We start from the raw sequence: 16664 nt of genomic DNA, 5'->3' as shown, positions 1-16664 counted from the left end.
GTATAGACCTATCTTGCTCTACTTCCATTGAGAGGAGAGTCTTCTTTGGCCGTGGAACTCCAAAACTTTCTATTGTAAAGTAGCCCTTCATTGCTTTGTGTAGCTCCTCATCTGTCTGTGATTCACGGGCGCACTCGTGGAAAACTGAGTGCACTATGTTTGCAAAATTTTCTTGGTTGCTTTCTCTGCAGACTGTCCATCCCAGATGAGTTTTAACAGCTATTAGTTTTTGTGTTTTCACGGTTCTTTTGTACCAAGCTCAGGTGTTGATCCTTGATGCCAATCATGATCCATGGTCTTGAAATGAAGTGATTAGCAGATACAGAAACAAGATACTCTACGTTGAGTGTTTATGATGGGAGAAGTAGCTCCTATACATCCATGCTCCGATGAACTAGTTTCCGGTTTCGGCGAAAAATGGTTCGAAGTCGGTCCAACTTCATGTCACTAGCAGAAATATTCAAAGGAACACGCTTCTGGTCCTTGTGCAGCGTTTCGTTGTGTTTGAGCTCCAAACCATTTCTTCCGCATATCTTAGCTTGACATACTTCTTTATGTTGGCGTAAACATCTGCTACATAACACTAGATCCCGAACGGTAGCGATTGATTTGCAGTTCTCTTTGCATACCAGGCAGCTATCATCTACCATCTTCGCCGATTTCGATGGTACTGCCGAACGAAAATCCAGAGAAGGTCCTTCGGAATGTGCGTTGAGGTGCGGTTTGCCTTTTTGGTTGCACTTCACTCGATTCGAACGTATTTGGGTTCGGGACCGATGTTTGGAAAGGTGACAGTACTAGCAGCTTCCACCAACGAGTACAACCAGCTTATGAAAGATGATAGATTAATCATCGGAAGTGACCGTCTATATTGTGCCCAGCTAAGTTTTATTGATGACGCCAGCTTACTGACTAGTTGGTAATGAAACGTTACATTGGAAAAGTAGTCTTGGAGCTAACACGCATCAAATGACGCACAAAAGTTATCTATGATGACGGCGAAATCCACAATTTGTCCTCTCTCAACGTAAGAAGGTAGTTAATCTTTGATATCATTGAATTCACGACCACCTCCGGTTGTCCGAACGATATATTAAGCGTAGGCATAATCCCGTTGACATTATTTGCCAGATGCATTGGATCGAATCGTGGAAATTGACGATCTGGTATTGGTAGGGATCCGTATTGGTAGGGAAGTCCGTGTTACAAAAGCTTGTGTCGGTTGAGAAGATCGTGGGAAGAAACTCTCCCTGAGTTGGATTCACGCCCGGTACTAATATTGCGAACGTAGGTGTTATGCAATCGAAACTTTACGTTGGTAGCCTATGATCGGAACCGGTGTCCAACCATTTCGGATCGAACCATGCTCTAGCTGAAAAGTTTAATTCAATGCAATCTCTTGGTCAATAGAATAAGATAACAACGATCTTGGCACTGGAAATGGTTCCGGAGGATTTGGTTCTGATAGCGACGAGTGGTAGCTGTCTTGTAGTATCTTGCTAGAATGTCTGTTCAGATCGAATTGTTCTTGAACTTCCGGATCTGACGGGTACTCATGCTCACTTCGGATTACCAACCAGTTCTTTAGCTTATCTTCCGAAACACCGTTGACTGAACTGCTGCCATTCATCGCTTGTCCAAGCAATTGATACTTTAGTTCCAGGAAAGCCTTTTTCTTTTCATATTTTTTCCGCTGCAATCGCTCGATATTCCGAAAATCCTCCAGTTACTGTAGCTTGCTAAGACTTAAGATAAACGACTAGATGGAACCCATGAAGCTTTCGATGCATTTGCCTCCGAGGGGTTATTTTGCATGCCACCCACTTGCACAGTAACGATCTTACGGCTGCAAATTGATTCTCCTTGCTCGTATTGCTCGATCTAACTGTTCCGGATGATTGAACTGGTAATAGGGCGTCAACTTACTTGATATTATACAAAAGGTGCTGCTTTGGAGAAGTTGATAGGCACATTTATAGTCGACTCGGGCAATTGCTTTGTGAAATTACCATCTCTGTGAAGAGGGATGCTCCCAGTCGAATTTGTATCCTGGATTCCTTTTACTACTTCGCATTTGGCACAACTCCTTGGGAAATGCTGGATCCCCTGCGTAACACATTCAAAATGATGCCATTTCAAGCAATCATGACACCTCGCCAGGCCATATTATCCGTATCTTCCCCATGGCACATTTAGCCTCGAGATCTTCCGTGACCACCAATTGCATCTTTCGGATCGCCCACTTTGACCGATTTTCCCGACCGTTTTGATCGTATAGTTCGACTTGGCCTGACCGATTATTCCGACTGATCGTACATAAACAAATTTAATAACGTATTGGAAATTGCCAACGGGTGGAAATGGTATAATTGTGTAATTGTGTGCATTACTCAATCATTACAAAAATAATCGTAGTGTAATTCATTGTATCATTTTAGCTTTGGGTTACCATAGTTACCGTAATTATTTCCATATATCCTGAGATTACCTTACTTAACTTAAATGTTTCACACTTGCTTGTAATCTTATCCACGGACTATTTTCCTACTTCCTGACTCATCAGTTTTATGACAGCGATTAAACTATCAACCTCTAAGAGAAGAGACGACAACAGGCTTCTTGCTCTTCTTCTTTGCTTTTCTGTACTAGGCCCTGCCGTAAATCTAAAGACAACAAGCGTTCATCGTTGCCAGATTTTATTTGCATACTTTTCACAATTCCTGAAAATAATTGAACCTCAGAGATCGCATCTCATTCGAGAATTCACAATACGAATCACTTTTAAGAAATATTTTTTATGCATGTCTCTCTTGACAATACACGTAGCTATATCGTCATTCTGGACCTTTATTCAATTTGTTTGAAATGTTGACGTGTATGAAAAATTGGCAGAATAAATTCAGCAGCACTGGTTTTCATCCCGTTTGTACATATTATGAACGCTCTTGACTACCAAAACGACCAATCAGAAGCTGGTTCAATATTGAGGTTTGGACTGGATCAAATTAGCTACGCGATTGTCTTCTCTTAGATCAACCCGGGCTAAGCGCGATACGCATATACTTACTATATTGATAGTTAGGCGGGGACACTGAGCGGAGCCAATTGAACATGTCAAATGTCGGAACCAATCGAGCATGACGTCACATAACATGTTCTCTTTGTATGTACATTGAAAAGGTATTGTGATTATGGTGACAAATATTTTACTCTTTCCTTGTCTTAACAAAGATAGAAAAAAAATAAACAATATTAATTTCTGTAATACCGAGAGGATGGTTTGTTGTCGAATTCGTTTCGCTATACGTACATATAAAGTTCTTACTCACGACATCAAAAGAGAAACTATTAAGCTAGAGCTTGAACATTAGCATGAGGTGCCAGTGCTCCAGAAACAAGAGCTGCCAGTTTTGCTGCTTTTGTGTCTGCCTTACTATGAATATAGTAACTACAGATATGCAGGGTTGCGCAATAGTCGAGGCTTGCACACGGTAGAAGCGTGACAACGTGGACACATAACAGTAAAGACGCACTAATGTGACTCTGGACACGTATCATATGAAAATACGTAGAAAATCACCATGGCATACGGGTTCGCATGCGTGAATCACCATTGTATTCAAGCTTGCACACAAGTGCCGTATAGCAATTGCTGGCCGATCGTAGCGCCGACCAGTGGCAAGTTGCTACTTGCTGTTGTCATTTCAAAGCGACAGTTTTATTTCTTACACAAGTTGAAAACTTTACTTGTATGTCAGTTCTCAGTGCTTTTATTTAGTTCTCTACGATAATGTAATCAGCTACGCCACGTTGAGCTGGATGTCTATTCAAGGTCGGCACTAGTCGCAAAACGGAACGATTTCCGTCGAGGCCTATAACTGGAGAAGCTTCTACAGTTTTGAAAACCATTACCTCATTAATTAAAAGATAATAACATGAAAGTTTCGACATTATCTAAACCCTGTCACGAACATAAACTGAATTGTTCATTACTCGATTGGAAAATTTTGCTCAAAGTAAATTTCAAACATTCTCTGCACGAATCCATTCACTCATAATAATGCGCCCCCGTTAGATTTTATATTATCTCGTTTCATCACCACTTAAGAATTTCTTTTTACTCACCAGCCCACAAACAATGAGGTCTGCCGAGAAACTAACCCTGCCTGGCTTCACTTATAATTATGACCGATCAATTACGATTATGTTTCCGCCATTTCACAACCATCGCCCCGAAGAAACCGCGATAGCATCGTCTTCTGCACCATCAGCAAAAAATCATTCAAGAAAGCCAAGCACTCAAAAAAAAATCATTTCTTGGCACTTTCCTATTCACCATCAGCAAGCAACCAACCCATCCTCGAAACATAAAATCGAATGTCTTTTTTTTTAATTCTCGCACCGTCATTAGAATCACGATTAAAATAATTGAATTCCCGCAATTACGCTTCCAGATAACGATTCCCGCCCACCGCCGCTTCGCCGTTTTATCACCCATTTTATCCTCGTTTTTACAGCACCGATTTCCGTTAACTTTTTGTGGAAGAAGGAAAAAAACTTTCTCTTATCAATAGCATTCTTGTTTCTCGTTTCTATGTCTTCTCAATCTAACCTTTGATCCTCGGTTAAAAAATGCACCAAAAAAAAACCAACACTCTTTCGTGTGTGTGAAACCCATTGGAACGTGTGTGGAAACTGTGCAGTGGTATCCCAAGATGGTAAAGATCTTCATTTGCTTTCCCCTCCCCCCTACCCATCACTAAAAATTCAACCTGTTCCCCGACATTCAAACTACCCGAGCTTATTATTTGGTCCCAACAGATAGAGAATGTTTTCATTTTGATTGAACGTGCAACGAAATGCTGTTTTCGGCATTCGACTCATCGTTTTCATCAGACCGAGATGTTGAGAAAAATAAAATACCACCACAAGAGCTCAAACATACTTTAAAGCGTATCTTCAACATTGCTTTAATATCACGAATCGAATTTGTTTTGTTTGCAGAAAAATTTGGTTTTGCATTTCTCTCTTTGGTTCTGAGTTTATCCCCCCTTCCACACCATCTCTGCTTGCCCGTTTGTAGAAGAGCCCACTTTGCCTTTGTAAGAATTTTATTTTTATGATAATTTGATTACTTTTTCAATTCTTTGCGCTTCCTTTCTGTGTCTTACCACTCACCACCCTGTTAGCAGTTAGCTTGTGACCTTCCGCGATTGCACACGCTGACGACAGAAATCTGCTTCCGCTGCCGACTGATCAATAGATAGGAAATGGTACTCTATCCATTAACCTGAACAAGCGGGATTTCTGGCGTCAACAGTGCGGCAAATCTACCGAGATAAGACACACTAAAGCAACAAAAAAAATCAAACAATACAAACCTCTGATCGCATCCTTATTACGTATTCCACAGTTGCGAATGGCGGCACTTAACGAACCGTACACGGGCGATTTGCAGGGCATCCGAGGAGCAGATTTCGCATGCTACCGGCAAGCACGGCGGGCCGGTCTCCTGGGGACGTTCCGGGCGTTCCTTTCAGCGAGGTAAGTGGTTTGGGCTGAGTTAAATTTTTGTATGTAATTTATTTGCTGTTAGGTATTACTACATATGACTAACCTATCGATATGGGGACCCTTTTCGAAATTTTTGAAGGAGCAGGCGTGATAGTCACAATTTCCCAAACATTTTTCGGTAGTTTCTGCCATTGCAAAACCAAATCCAGATGAATATCGTGAAAAAAATGACAAAAATATTATCACTAAAAAGTTTTAGCACTTGGTTATGGAATTTGCGTTTCGACTTCGTCTCGTCAGAATCCGACACTAACTTAGTGACAGAAGTAAGCTAGCGCCGGATTGACGGCAGCTCCCAAAAATAGAGACACAATTTGTATTCTTTTTTTATATATATAACTAACTATATTTAGGCCCAAATACGGTAGCTTAACGAGGCCGATAATTCATTTTTTAAGGTACATCGCAAGTGTTAGTGGGAGAAGAGAAAGCCATATTTAGGGGCGGCTTGTTCCCATTTTATGTTAGTAAAGAAAAAAGGTAGGAAGTGGGATACATATTGTAAAATTTTGTAAAATTTACATTCTCGTTGGCTGGTTGATGATTGTAGAGGATATGCACACTTTATTGTAGTGGTTTCCATCCTGTAATCGCAGGAGTGAGGAGAGGGTCGATATTTCGGATGATTATTGGCACTCCGATGCTGTCATGATGTTCTTGTGACATGTGTCATGATGTTCTGTTATTCGGTTATCAAGGAGGGTATGCATCAAAGACTCGTGAAGCAATTCCATATTGTAGATACAGGGATAGGTTGGTGAGGTTCTACTGTGAATGAGAGAGGGGAAAATGCATTAAACTTAGACATCAATAATTTTCAAAAAGATACAGATAAGAAAAATATAGGGATGGTCACGGTTTGCCAGGACGTCCCGGACTGACACATAGGGTGATCTACCTCGGGCTAGAAGGAAATCTATTAGTTGGGACCTGGCAACACAGTACTTTTCTCACAGCCAAACAACATGCTCGATGTCGTGATAGCCGTTCTCACAAACACAATGATTACTGTCGGCAAGCCCTATACGACTGAGATGCGCATGAAATGTGTAATGGTTGGACATAAGCCTTTATTAGTACGACACTAATAAAATCCCGGTTCACATCCAAGCCCTTAAACCAAGCATTCGTTGATACCTTCAGGATAATGGAATGTAGCCACCGTCCCAGATGCCCATTGCTCCATGAAGTTTGTTCAACTATCAAGCGTCCTCTGACGATAGATACTGAAAAATTCATTGAAGCAAATTGGTATTTCGTAAGTGTCGCCTTCTAATGCGCCCACCTTGGCTAAAGAGTCCGCCTTCTCATTGCCCGCAATAGAATAATGTGACGGGACCCAACCCAAGGTAATTTTTCAGATAAAGCACTCAGATATTTCCGTATTTTCTCCAGGAAATACGGTGAATGCTTGCCAGGCTTCGCCGCACGGATGGCCTCAATGGAGCTGAGACTATCCGAAACGATGAAGTAATGGTCTGAGGGCAGGGTATCAATGATCCCGAGAGCATACTGAATGGCAGCTAATTCTGCGACGTAAATTGAAGCAGGATCATTGAGTTTGAATGAAGCAGCAATATTTTCGTTGAATATATCGAAGCCTGTGGACCCGTCGAGAATTGATCCGTCAGTGTAGAACATTTTGGCGCAGTCGACTTGATGGTATCTATTATAGAAAATATTTGGGACCACTTGTGGGCGAATGTGATCCGGAATTCCACAAATCTTTTCCTTAATGGATGTGTCGAAAAATACAGTTAGATCAGAAGTATCTAAGAGATAAGCACGGTTAACGTTATACGAAGATGAATTGATGTTCTGGGACATGCAATCGAAGTACAAGGATATGAATCGGGTCTGAGAATTAAACTCGACAAGCCTTTCGCAATTTGCAATCACCAATGGGTTCAGAATATCGCATCGAATGAGCAATCGATATGAGAGGTCCCAGAATCGATTTTTCAGCGGGAAAGCGCCCGCCAGCACTTCGAGACTCATCGTATGCGTCGAGTGCATGCAACCCAAGGCAATACGCAAGCAACGATACTGGATTCTCTCCAGTTTGATGAAGTGTATGTTCGCAGCGGAGCGAAAGCAGAAACATCCGTACACCGCAAGTGATAGTATCGTTGTTTGGTACAGCCTGATCAGGTCTCCTGGATGGGCACCCCACCATGTTCCGGTTATTGTACGGAGAAAATTGATTCTTTGTTGGCACTTCTGTTTCAGATACCTAATATGACATCCCCAGGTATCTTTACAGTCGAACCAGACCCCGAGATATTTGAATGTGAAGACCTGATTGATCGTTACACCCATTAATAGAAACTGGAGTAGCGCCGGCTCACGCTTCCTAGAAAAAACAACCAACTCAGTTTTCTCCGTGGAGAACTCGATACTCAGCTGGAGAGCCCAAGCAGACAAATTGTCCAAGGTATCTTGCAGTGGTCCTTGCAAGTCGACGGCCTTAGGACCTGTGATAGACATCACACCGTCATCTGCAAACGCCTTAGCGTGCAGGAATTGACAAGACATTCGTCAATGTCATTCACGTAAAATTAGTAGAGAAGAGGGCTTAGACATGAGCCCTGGGGAAGGCCCATGTAGCTAAATCGTGTTGTCGATAAATCACCATGCGAGAAATGCATTTGTTTTTCAGGTTTAGCAAAAAGTTATTTAAAATTGGTGAAAGACCATGCTGATGAAAGTTTCCATAAAGAATGTTGATAGAAACTGAATCGAAAACCCTCTTAATAGCCAGGAAGCCATTTGTTTCGACCCAATTGTCGAGGCGAAACAAGATCATTTTTTCGAATAACTTCCGGATACAGCACAGCATTGCAATCGGACGATAGGAGTTGTGATCGGAGGCTGGTTTTTCTGGTATTTGGATGGCAGGCATATTAAATTAATTAATGTGCTGGGGCGGAATCCGGACAAACCTTCTTGGCGAAATCGAATATCCAACGGTTTGAATATTTCACGCTCTCGTTATTACTGTTTCGGGTTTGCATACGTCGGGCCGTGTCCCAAAGAGTGCTCATCGATGTTTCTCTTGTTAACCTGTCGACAAACCGGCGCCAGTAACTGCGTTTCTTGGCTTTCATTAAATTTTTCATTCGCTTTTCTAGTATTGCGTACACTCGATAACTAGCAACTAACCCGTCGTTCCGGAAGGTTTTATACACGGCAGCTTTCTCCGCGTACACGTCTGAGCACTCTCTGTCCCACCAACCAGCAAGCTTTTCAGAGGATCGGTAATGCTGAAAGCTGTGAATATCCAGCCCACAATGTCAGAAAATTTAAGGAATCCCGTTTTAGGTTGAGTTTCTGACGGTAAAATGGGAGCAATGCTGGGAACTCCTGGTTGTAGCTCAATTTCCCAAAACCAGGAGGTATTATCTTCGGATTTGTAGCAGCACTTCCACTTGATGAATTATTTTTATTTTGTACCCTTGTTTGGGACAACCTAAGACCCTTACGTGGAAGTTCGAGTGAGTTTGAATTATGTCTTTTCCTATGGTTTCCAAGGTGTTATCGACAGTTGGCAAGAGAGCGTATGGGTTTTCGGAGATAAGTGGAACAGCTCTTTCGAGCATTTCTGCGTAAGAGCACTGGAACGATCTTTGGCAGATCGCTTCAGTTTATCCGCGCAAAGTTTGTACGTTGGGCATGTCAAAAGTGCATGCGGATTCTCCCCACAGTAAACACACTTCTCAGTGGGCCCACTGCAAGTATCACCTGCATGGGGTTCCCCATATTTGCCGCACCGTTTCTTGTTGCTACAGTAGGTGACCGTATGACCTAGCTACTTGCAATTGGAACAATTCATGACCCGCGGTACAAACAGCCGCACAGGTAGACGAGCTCCTCCCACTTCAACGTAGCTCGGAAGTGCAGATCCGGCGAAGGTTACGTGAAACGAGTCTGATGGATAGTAATTCCCATCTTCGTTGGACTTTGAGTGCAATTGCTTGCACTCCAAAATCTTAACTGATTGAAGGTAAGGGTCCTTAAAGCGACCAACCCCATCATTCATCAGATCATCGACAGTTGGACCCGCATCACTTACCACACCGTCGATTTCCACATCACGAGAAGGAATGTAGACGCGATACTCCAGCGTAAAAAGGCTATTGCTAACGATACCATTGGCCTGTTTCAAGTCAGTAACGACTACGCGCAGTTTATCTGACTGAATCTTTTTAATCTCGGTTACGGCCGAGTAACGTTTTGTCAGCTCCCATGCAACAGTTATGCTGTTTAACGGTTTATTTTTGGGCCAAAAGTATACCACCCAAGGACCAGCGAATCCATCCTGGTAATCCTTGACTTAAGGAGGGGGGAGCTGTGTGACATTGGGGGAAGTGGATCGTCCATAACATCATCTGTCTCCGAATCAGATAGGTGTTCCAGTAGGGCACTGCAAAATTTTTTTTTTTAATTCTCGAAGGCCCCCCCTCTCATATTGTGACAAATGTCAAAGTAAGCTCAGATGCTAAATTTCACATCATTTGGACAATTTTTAGACCCCCGCCCACTTCGCTTGAATTTTTTTGAAATTGGTGCTAAGGGAAAATATGCAGGAAAAATACATTAAATGCTATAACTTTTGAAGTAGCAATCAGAAAATTACAATTTCTACCTCTTTTGGAAGGAAATAATCTTAGTATTTGAACGAAGATGCTTTTGTTTCTAGGAAAATACGGGAAAGTGGGGTACTGGCATATGACACTCGGCCCTCCCGGTCGGGATTAGATTGAGGAATTTTAGTGTGAATGAGAAAGGCAAAAACATTTTTAGCAAATGTTGAAAGTTATGCATTTTTTTGGTGAGCAGTTCTATGTTTCATAGATATTAAATCAATTTTAACTTCGCTTTCTATTAAATAAAGCCTTACAATCAAAGGAATGCGTAAAAATTGACATCAACCGCTTTGCTTCGTTGTTAAGAACCAATATAATAACACAAATGCGTTGAAAACAGTAAAATTTTCGTGTTTGAGCACAATGAAATCTCGAATCGAGTGCCCCTTTTGTTGCGCTACCATTTGACTCAATGCGTTAAACAGAGATGGCAGACACTGCTCTGACCAACGGCTTCAAATGGGTAGGGTGATAATAGAAACATGGAGCAAATAGGCTCATCACCCTATAGTTCGTCTAAGCAAAGCCGTCTTTCAGGTTTGAAAACTGCTTAGCACTGCACTGCCTGACACAATTTAACGTTTATAATGTTTATAATGTTTATAATGTTTATAATGTTTATAATGTTTATAATGTTTATAATGTTTATAATGTTTATAATGTTTATAATGTTTATAATGTTTATAATGTTTATAATGTTTATAATGTTTATAATGTTTATAATGTTTATAATGTTTATAATGTTTATAATGTTTATAATGTTTATAATGTTTATAATGTTTATAATGTTTATAATGTTTATAATGTTTATAATGTTTATAATGTTTATAATGTTTATAATGTTTATAATGTTTATACTCCAGCCCTTGCTGGGATAAACACCTGCACCGATATCGCCCAACACAAGGTAATATTACAACAAACAACGCGCGTGTGTACACTGAATGAGTGCTCGGTTACGAATGATGTATAGGAGCTGTCAAGTTGTTCTCCTTCTGGACAACACTAAAATACGGCAAGTGGTCCTCAAAAGAGGCGACGCCATTTGTTCGGAAGCTTGAGCGAATAGATTAAGTAGCATCGTCGTGCCGCTTAGTACACATTCCGTGTATTCTGAAGCGTTTGATTAATTTAAAAGTTTTATATCAAACTTCTTACATTTCAAAACAAAACATTCGAATAAATTATGGGATAGTTAAATTTAATTTGAAAAAGGATCCTCAATTATTGCATTCTTGACAAAGTTACATTTCGCGGAACTATTGAGATTGATCCTACGAATACTCAAGTAACATTTTTGCCATCTATGTGTATTAGATTTACATATAAAATTTTTCCTTTTAAGAAAGTTGACAAAAACATTAAATTAAATTAGCTACAGCATTATTCCCTTCTGAACGCAAACGGTATTATCAGCGGATCTCGTTCCTAACCACCAATTGAAAGTCTTATTTACCATTCACCGGACCGGATTCCTATCACCGTCCGGTTGGATTTAGGTGTCACATGTGCCCGGAGCTAAATGGCATGTTCGAAGCTTGAAAACGCCTAATTAGATTTTCGCCTGCCAGAGTTTTACAGGGATCTGCAAATAAGCAGACCGAAGCGAAATCTGCCTCCACATCAATCAAGTACGGTGGCAGGGACGACCCGATTAAAAGGTTCTAACAAAAATCTATAAAATCTACAGATACCGTGTGAGTTTTTGATATTTCACGTACTAACAAGATCTGATGAATATCACACTTTATTCTAGAAATTGCGTTCGGGTACAATTTTGTTACTTCTGTATCGATTTTGTTGGGTATTTTCGGCAAATTTTAAGACTGAGAGAAACGAAAGCAATGAAATTGAAAGACGGATAGGTATTCTTGTGCGAATCAGTTATAAACTTGACTGCGTAGTCCTAGTTTTCCGTTCTAAGTTTATAACTGATTCGCTCTAGAATACCTATCCGTCTTTCAATTTCATTGCTTTTGTTTCTCTCAGTCTTAAAATTTGCTAACAAAATCGTTACAGTAGAACCTTGTGGAAATTAAAACAAGGTAACAATTTTGTTACATCCATTTAATCGGGGATGGTCCCAGATTGACGCTATACGGTGAGTCAGCACACTTCAGTTCCACCTAGAAGGAAGGCTGGCGGATCCCGCGACCAACGAGACTAGGCCAAAACCGTCGCCTCGCGTTCTGATAAATGAACGTAAAATGTTGTAATTGAATTTACTGATTGAAAGTTTGTGTGGCACGGTTTAGATTAAGTTACTCGGGAGGAAATTTGCCGGTTGATGTAGAGTTGAATATATTCAATATTCTACGTAGGTACAAAAAATAGCTGCCATGAACCAACATAGACATATTCCACTATGTTGGTTGGTATCAAATAATGCGCAATTTTAAATGTTCCCAACAAATTTTAAATGCAGTACCACCTTAATATGAATATGGTACATTGATTGTTACATTTACACATTTATTACAGTGGTTACAATTTTTGTGTGTTCTTATCACTTTAAATGTTTTACAACTGAACAAAAAAATAAACATTTGCATTGAAGCGTAGTAATTGTAATTAATTCAGGGAATCTAGTTTCAAGTTGCTGATGTTAAAACGTTTATATTGACGGTTCAAATACAATTTTTGACATTCCCATTTTTAGGGTTTCGAGATTTGTCGAGAATTTTTTGACTATCGTGCATGATCTAACCTTTTAACGTCATTCAATTTGAAACGAACTTTTGACATCTTTCGAATCAGATTGATGAATATCTGTGCTGCTGGTGCTGGATTTTTATTGTTCTCATAAGCTAATCATCGTGCGCTCATCCATGGACAGGAAAAAAGCTTTAAAAAAAGATGTACCAGTGCATATGACACCCATCAACTCGTAGCTCCGGAACCGAAACTCCAATCCACACAAATTCATATTTTATAAGAAAGCTTCACCTTTCCTTTGAATCTTGGTTGATTCAAATCATTTCAGACATATGTGGAATCCAACATTTTGCTGGAATTTAATTAATTCTGGGGCCTCAGGGATCATCGAACCTACGAAGAAATTATTCCCAAAGAGACTTACGTTATACATCTGTTAACTGAACCTTCAAACGCGAATAAATTGAAATCCATTCGAATAGGTTTTGTATGGAAATTTCATGTTTGATCGTACTTATTAACTTTATACTCCAGAGTTTAATTCTACCGAAAATTCCAATCAATCACAACAAACCCTGTTTAAATTATTTGTTTGCTCAAATAATCATAATACCTATCGCAACTATGAATTGTATACGCGGCGGGCCGTCTACCTAAAGACGTCGACGAAGTATGTAGTCCGTGCGCAATCACGTCGCCTACGTGGCACAAATCTGCAGTTGCTTCCGCAAGTCGTGCCACTTCCACCTTGAGTTGCTGCAAACCGAATGGAGTTTAAATATTTCAGTGATGCATTTGTGCACTTTCATTATTCATCGAAATTGCAGCATGATTGCAATCATCATCTGCCCTTCGTTTCCCGGCTTTGCCAAAAACTCCTTTTCTACAAAGAGTTCCTAACGATTTTGAGAAAGCATTCAATTCTACACAACCGGCCAAGTGGCGGAAGCAGAAGCGATTTCAATTTTCGCATTCCTTCGCTGGCCGTGTTCTGTGTTGGCTGGTTCTTTTTTCCAACACACATCACCACACCCGCCAGCGAAAGGCCAAGATCGAGACAGACATCTAGCGAGCGGTCGGCTATACATTATGCAATCTACACCCCGGCTCCGGCTCCGGCGTCCTCATCGCTAGCCGAGTCCGACGACCGAGCATACCTGACCGGGGGCAAACGTGTGATCATTGGATGGTCATAAAATTTTCATCGCCATATCCATCAGATGTTTTTATGGTCTGACGCGATGGCGAAATAAAAAGTTGCTCAAAAAAATATAACGAGACGGTCGGTGCCGGTGCCGGTGCCGAATGGAAATGAATTTGTCCATTTCGTGAGCTCGCGAGGTTCTCTCTTCGCTCTACAAACAAGTGCTATTTATTTGAAAAGTGGCAACTTTTGATCGCCCCACGGGTGAAATTTGAAATGCTGCGGATTTGTGTGCTGTTTGAATTGTATTTGTTTCCCTTCGGAACCGTGGTTTGCGTATACTTTAACGTTCAATTTAGGAACTCGACAGCACGACGTAGTTCCGTCGAAGTTTTCGCTTCTACAGGGAACGAGGAAGTTTCAAATCTTTACAGACAGATATTCATCCGAAATTGATACATTTATGGATTGTGCAGATGTGTTTATTCAAGGAAAACGTGTTTGATTTAACCAAAAACAAAGTTTCCACTTGTAAATAGATAAATAATTTTTTAAACAAGCTTTTTGAGCCACTTAGCAGAATGTCATAATTAATCCTCGGAAAAAAGATGTTTTCCGTTTAATATCACTATAATAATAATAATGGAAAGATACACTTACATTTCATTAGTCATCAGACTGATATGTATACTGGCGAATTTCCCTCTCCGATTTTAATGAAACTTTCTGTATATGAGAACATTGTCACAAAAAGCCACTTTGCATACTTTGTTTTTCCAAGAATGATCTAGACTGTCTTTTGAAAAGGGTGAAACATTTTTTACCAATTTTTTTTTTTCAAATGGCTATAGTCTAAAAATGACAAATCCTTCAAAAATGTTGTAGGAGTAATTTTCACAAAATTAGTCAAATTTTTGAATAAAAATATTGAAAAAATTCTCCATCGATTCCCACACTAAAAAAATCGATTTTAAAATATTAAAATCGATTTACAAAATAAAACCATCTTTGATTTAGATGAAATTTTATTCCAAGATAGGTAATTATGTTCCCTACCTACCGACAAAAATTCAAGTTGGACACTTTTAAGGAAAAAAATCTATTTGAAAAAAACTTTTCCTCGTTCAAACTGAATTTTTTTCAGTGTATTTTTATCGAAAATTGAACCAATAAAAGTCATAATCATCTCAGTATCCAATTTCCCATACATGCACAAAGTATCAGTAACGAATTTGGTATAGCATCTCAGACTGCACTGAAACGAGGCCGAAGGGATTCGTTTAACGGAGATCTGGTACTAGAATACTTAGCGCACGACCAGACAACATGTTTAATATCGCGATAACCCCCACCACAAGCGCAGAGATCGCTCTCCACAACCTCAATACGCCGGAGATGGGCCTTGCCATCATTCATTCTCTTGGACCACGGTTTGATGATACCTTTGGGATTCCGTCCTTTACGGAAAAATATTTAAAAACTTCTAATGCCTAAATGTGCACCGTCTCCGGGATTCAATGCACCTCAGAGCAAATAAAGAGAAGAATAAAAAACGCTCTTTGCACTTTTCATGCGAACCACCGCTCTTCTCTTTCACAATAAACCTCTTCACTCCGATATGTGTTCCTCCCATACGTCCATTCTCCTCCATGACTGCACACAACAAAGAGTAGAAATACAGAGACACTTTAGTGTGTATCTTGGTCCCACGCGCAGAGAAGGCAACAAAAACATTTTAAAAACGTTCTTCCGATCAAACTTTATCTGAATTGTAGTTTGATTCGCCTTCCTACCTGCTTTCCATTGGCGAGGGGAGGCACAAAAAAGTGGCTCTTCAAGGAGACTCTTTGAACGAAATTGTGCAGCTCTTGGTGCACAGATCTTACTCTTTTTCGTTTTCAAGTTTCTCTTTGTGCAGTCGTTCTGCACATCGCAGTGTTTTTGTGCTGCTCTATTTCTAATCGGTGTATTTCGCTCTTTGTGGCACATTGTGTGAGCAAATAACAAGCCTGTACCTTCTCATTATCATTCTTATCCAAGTGTCCGCCTTCTCATTACCCGGGATGGAGCACTGCGAAAAAATTCAAACTAAGGTAATCTGCTATGATTTTTCAGATAAAGTACTCAAAAACTCCCATGTTTTCCTCAGGAAATGCAAAGAGTGCTTTCCATGCTCCATCAAACGGAGAGCCTCCTGTAACTGTACCGATGTGGGCATGGCCATTGATAGGTAAATGTAAAACCATCAGTTTTGTGAGGAGAATGTTGACAGCACAGCCTCTTTTATGATTGCACTCACCACTTCTGTCATAATAATTAGCATAAAAGCGATGCATGACGAACGTTCCGTGTATTCCAATCACAGGATAAATCGAATACACAACGTAGAAACATTGCTTCTCTGATGATTCGTCCGTTTATCCGTCGACGGACCGGTGCCAATAATCGAGTTTTTCAGCTTTCATAAAGTTTTTCATTTGCATTTGTAGCGTCGCGTATATTGGGAAAAATTGGGGACAGAAATATAAGGACAGTTGGGGTGCTAATGTCCCATGTGGAAATTCCTGCTAGTTTCTAAGATTACCGAGACCAGGAACCACTTACTTCGGTTTTTTGTAACAGCACCCTTCAAGGGACACTCTCAG

The 16664-nt window shown here is 40.4% G+C and overlaps 1 protein-coding gene across 13 annotated transcripts in view; it reads left to right on the top strand.

Annotated features, from left to right (window-relative positions):
* Positions 1–16664, top strand: part of LOC131690758 (collagen alpha-1(XVIII) chain) — a 1092580-nt gene that overhangs the window by 1047069 nt on the left and 28847 nt on the right. For 11 of the 13 annotated variants that reach the window (XM_058976747.1, XM_058976742.1, XM_058976748.1 and 8 more), the window contains 2 exons: positions 4704–4718; positions 5414–5544. In XM_058976747.1, coding sequence (XP_058832730.1) covers positions 4704–4718; positions 5414–5544 — 146 coding nt within the window. The remainder of the gene's footprint in view (positions 1–4703; positions 4719–5413; positions 5545–16664) is intronic. The other 2 variants (XM_058976745.1, XM_058976741.1) reach the window with 1 other exon arrangement.

This window comes from Topomyia yanbarensis, chromosome 3 (assembly GCF_030247195.1).
Source record: "Topomyia yanbarensis strain Yona2022 chromosome 3, ASM3024719v1, whole genome shotgun sequence".
Classification (NCBI taxonomy): domain Eukaryota; kingdom Metazoa; phylum Arthropoda; class Insecta; order Diptera; family Culicidae; genus Topomyia; species Topomyia yanbarensis.
This window is presented reverse-complemented; position numbering and strand designations above follow the sequence as displayed.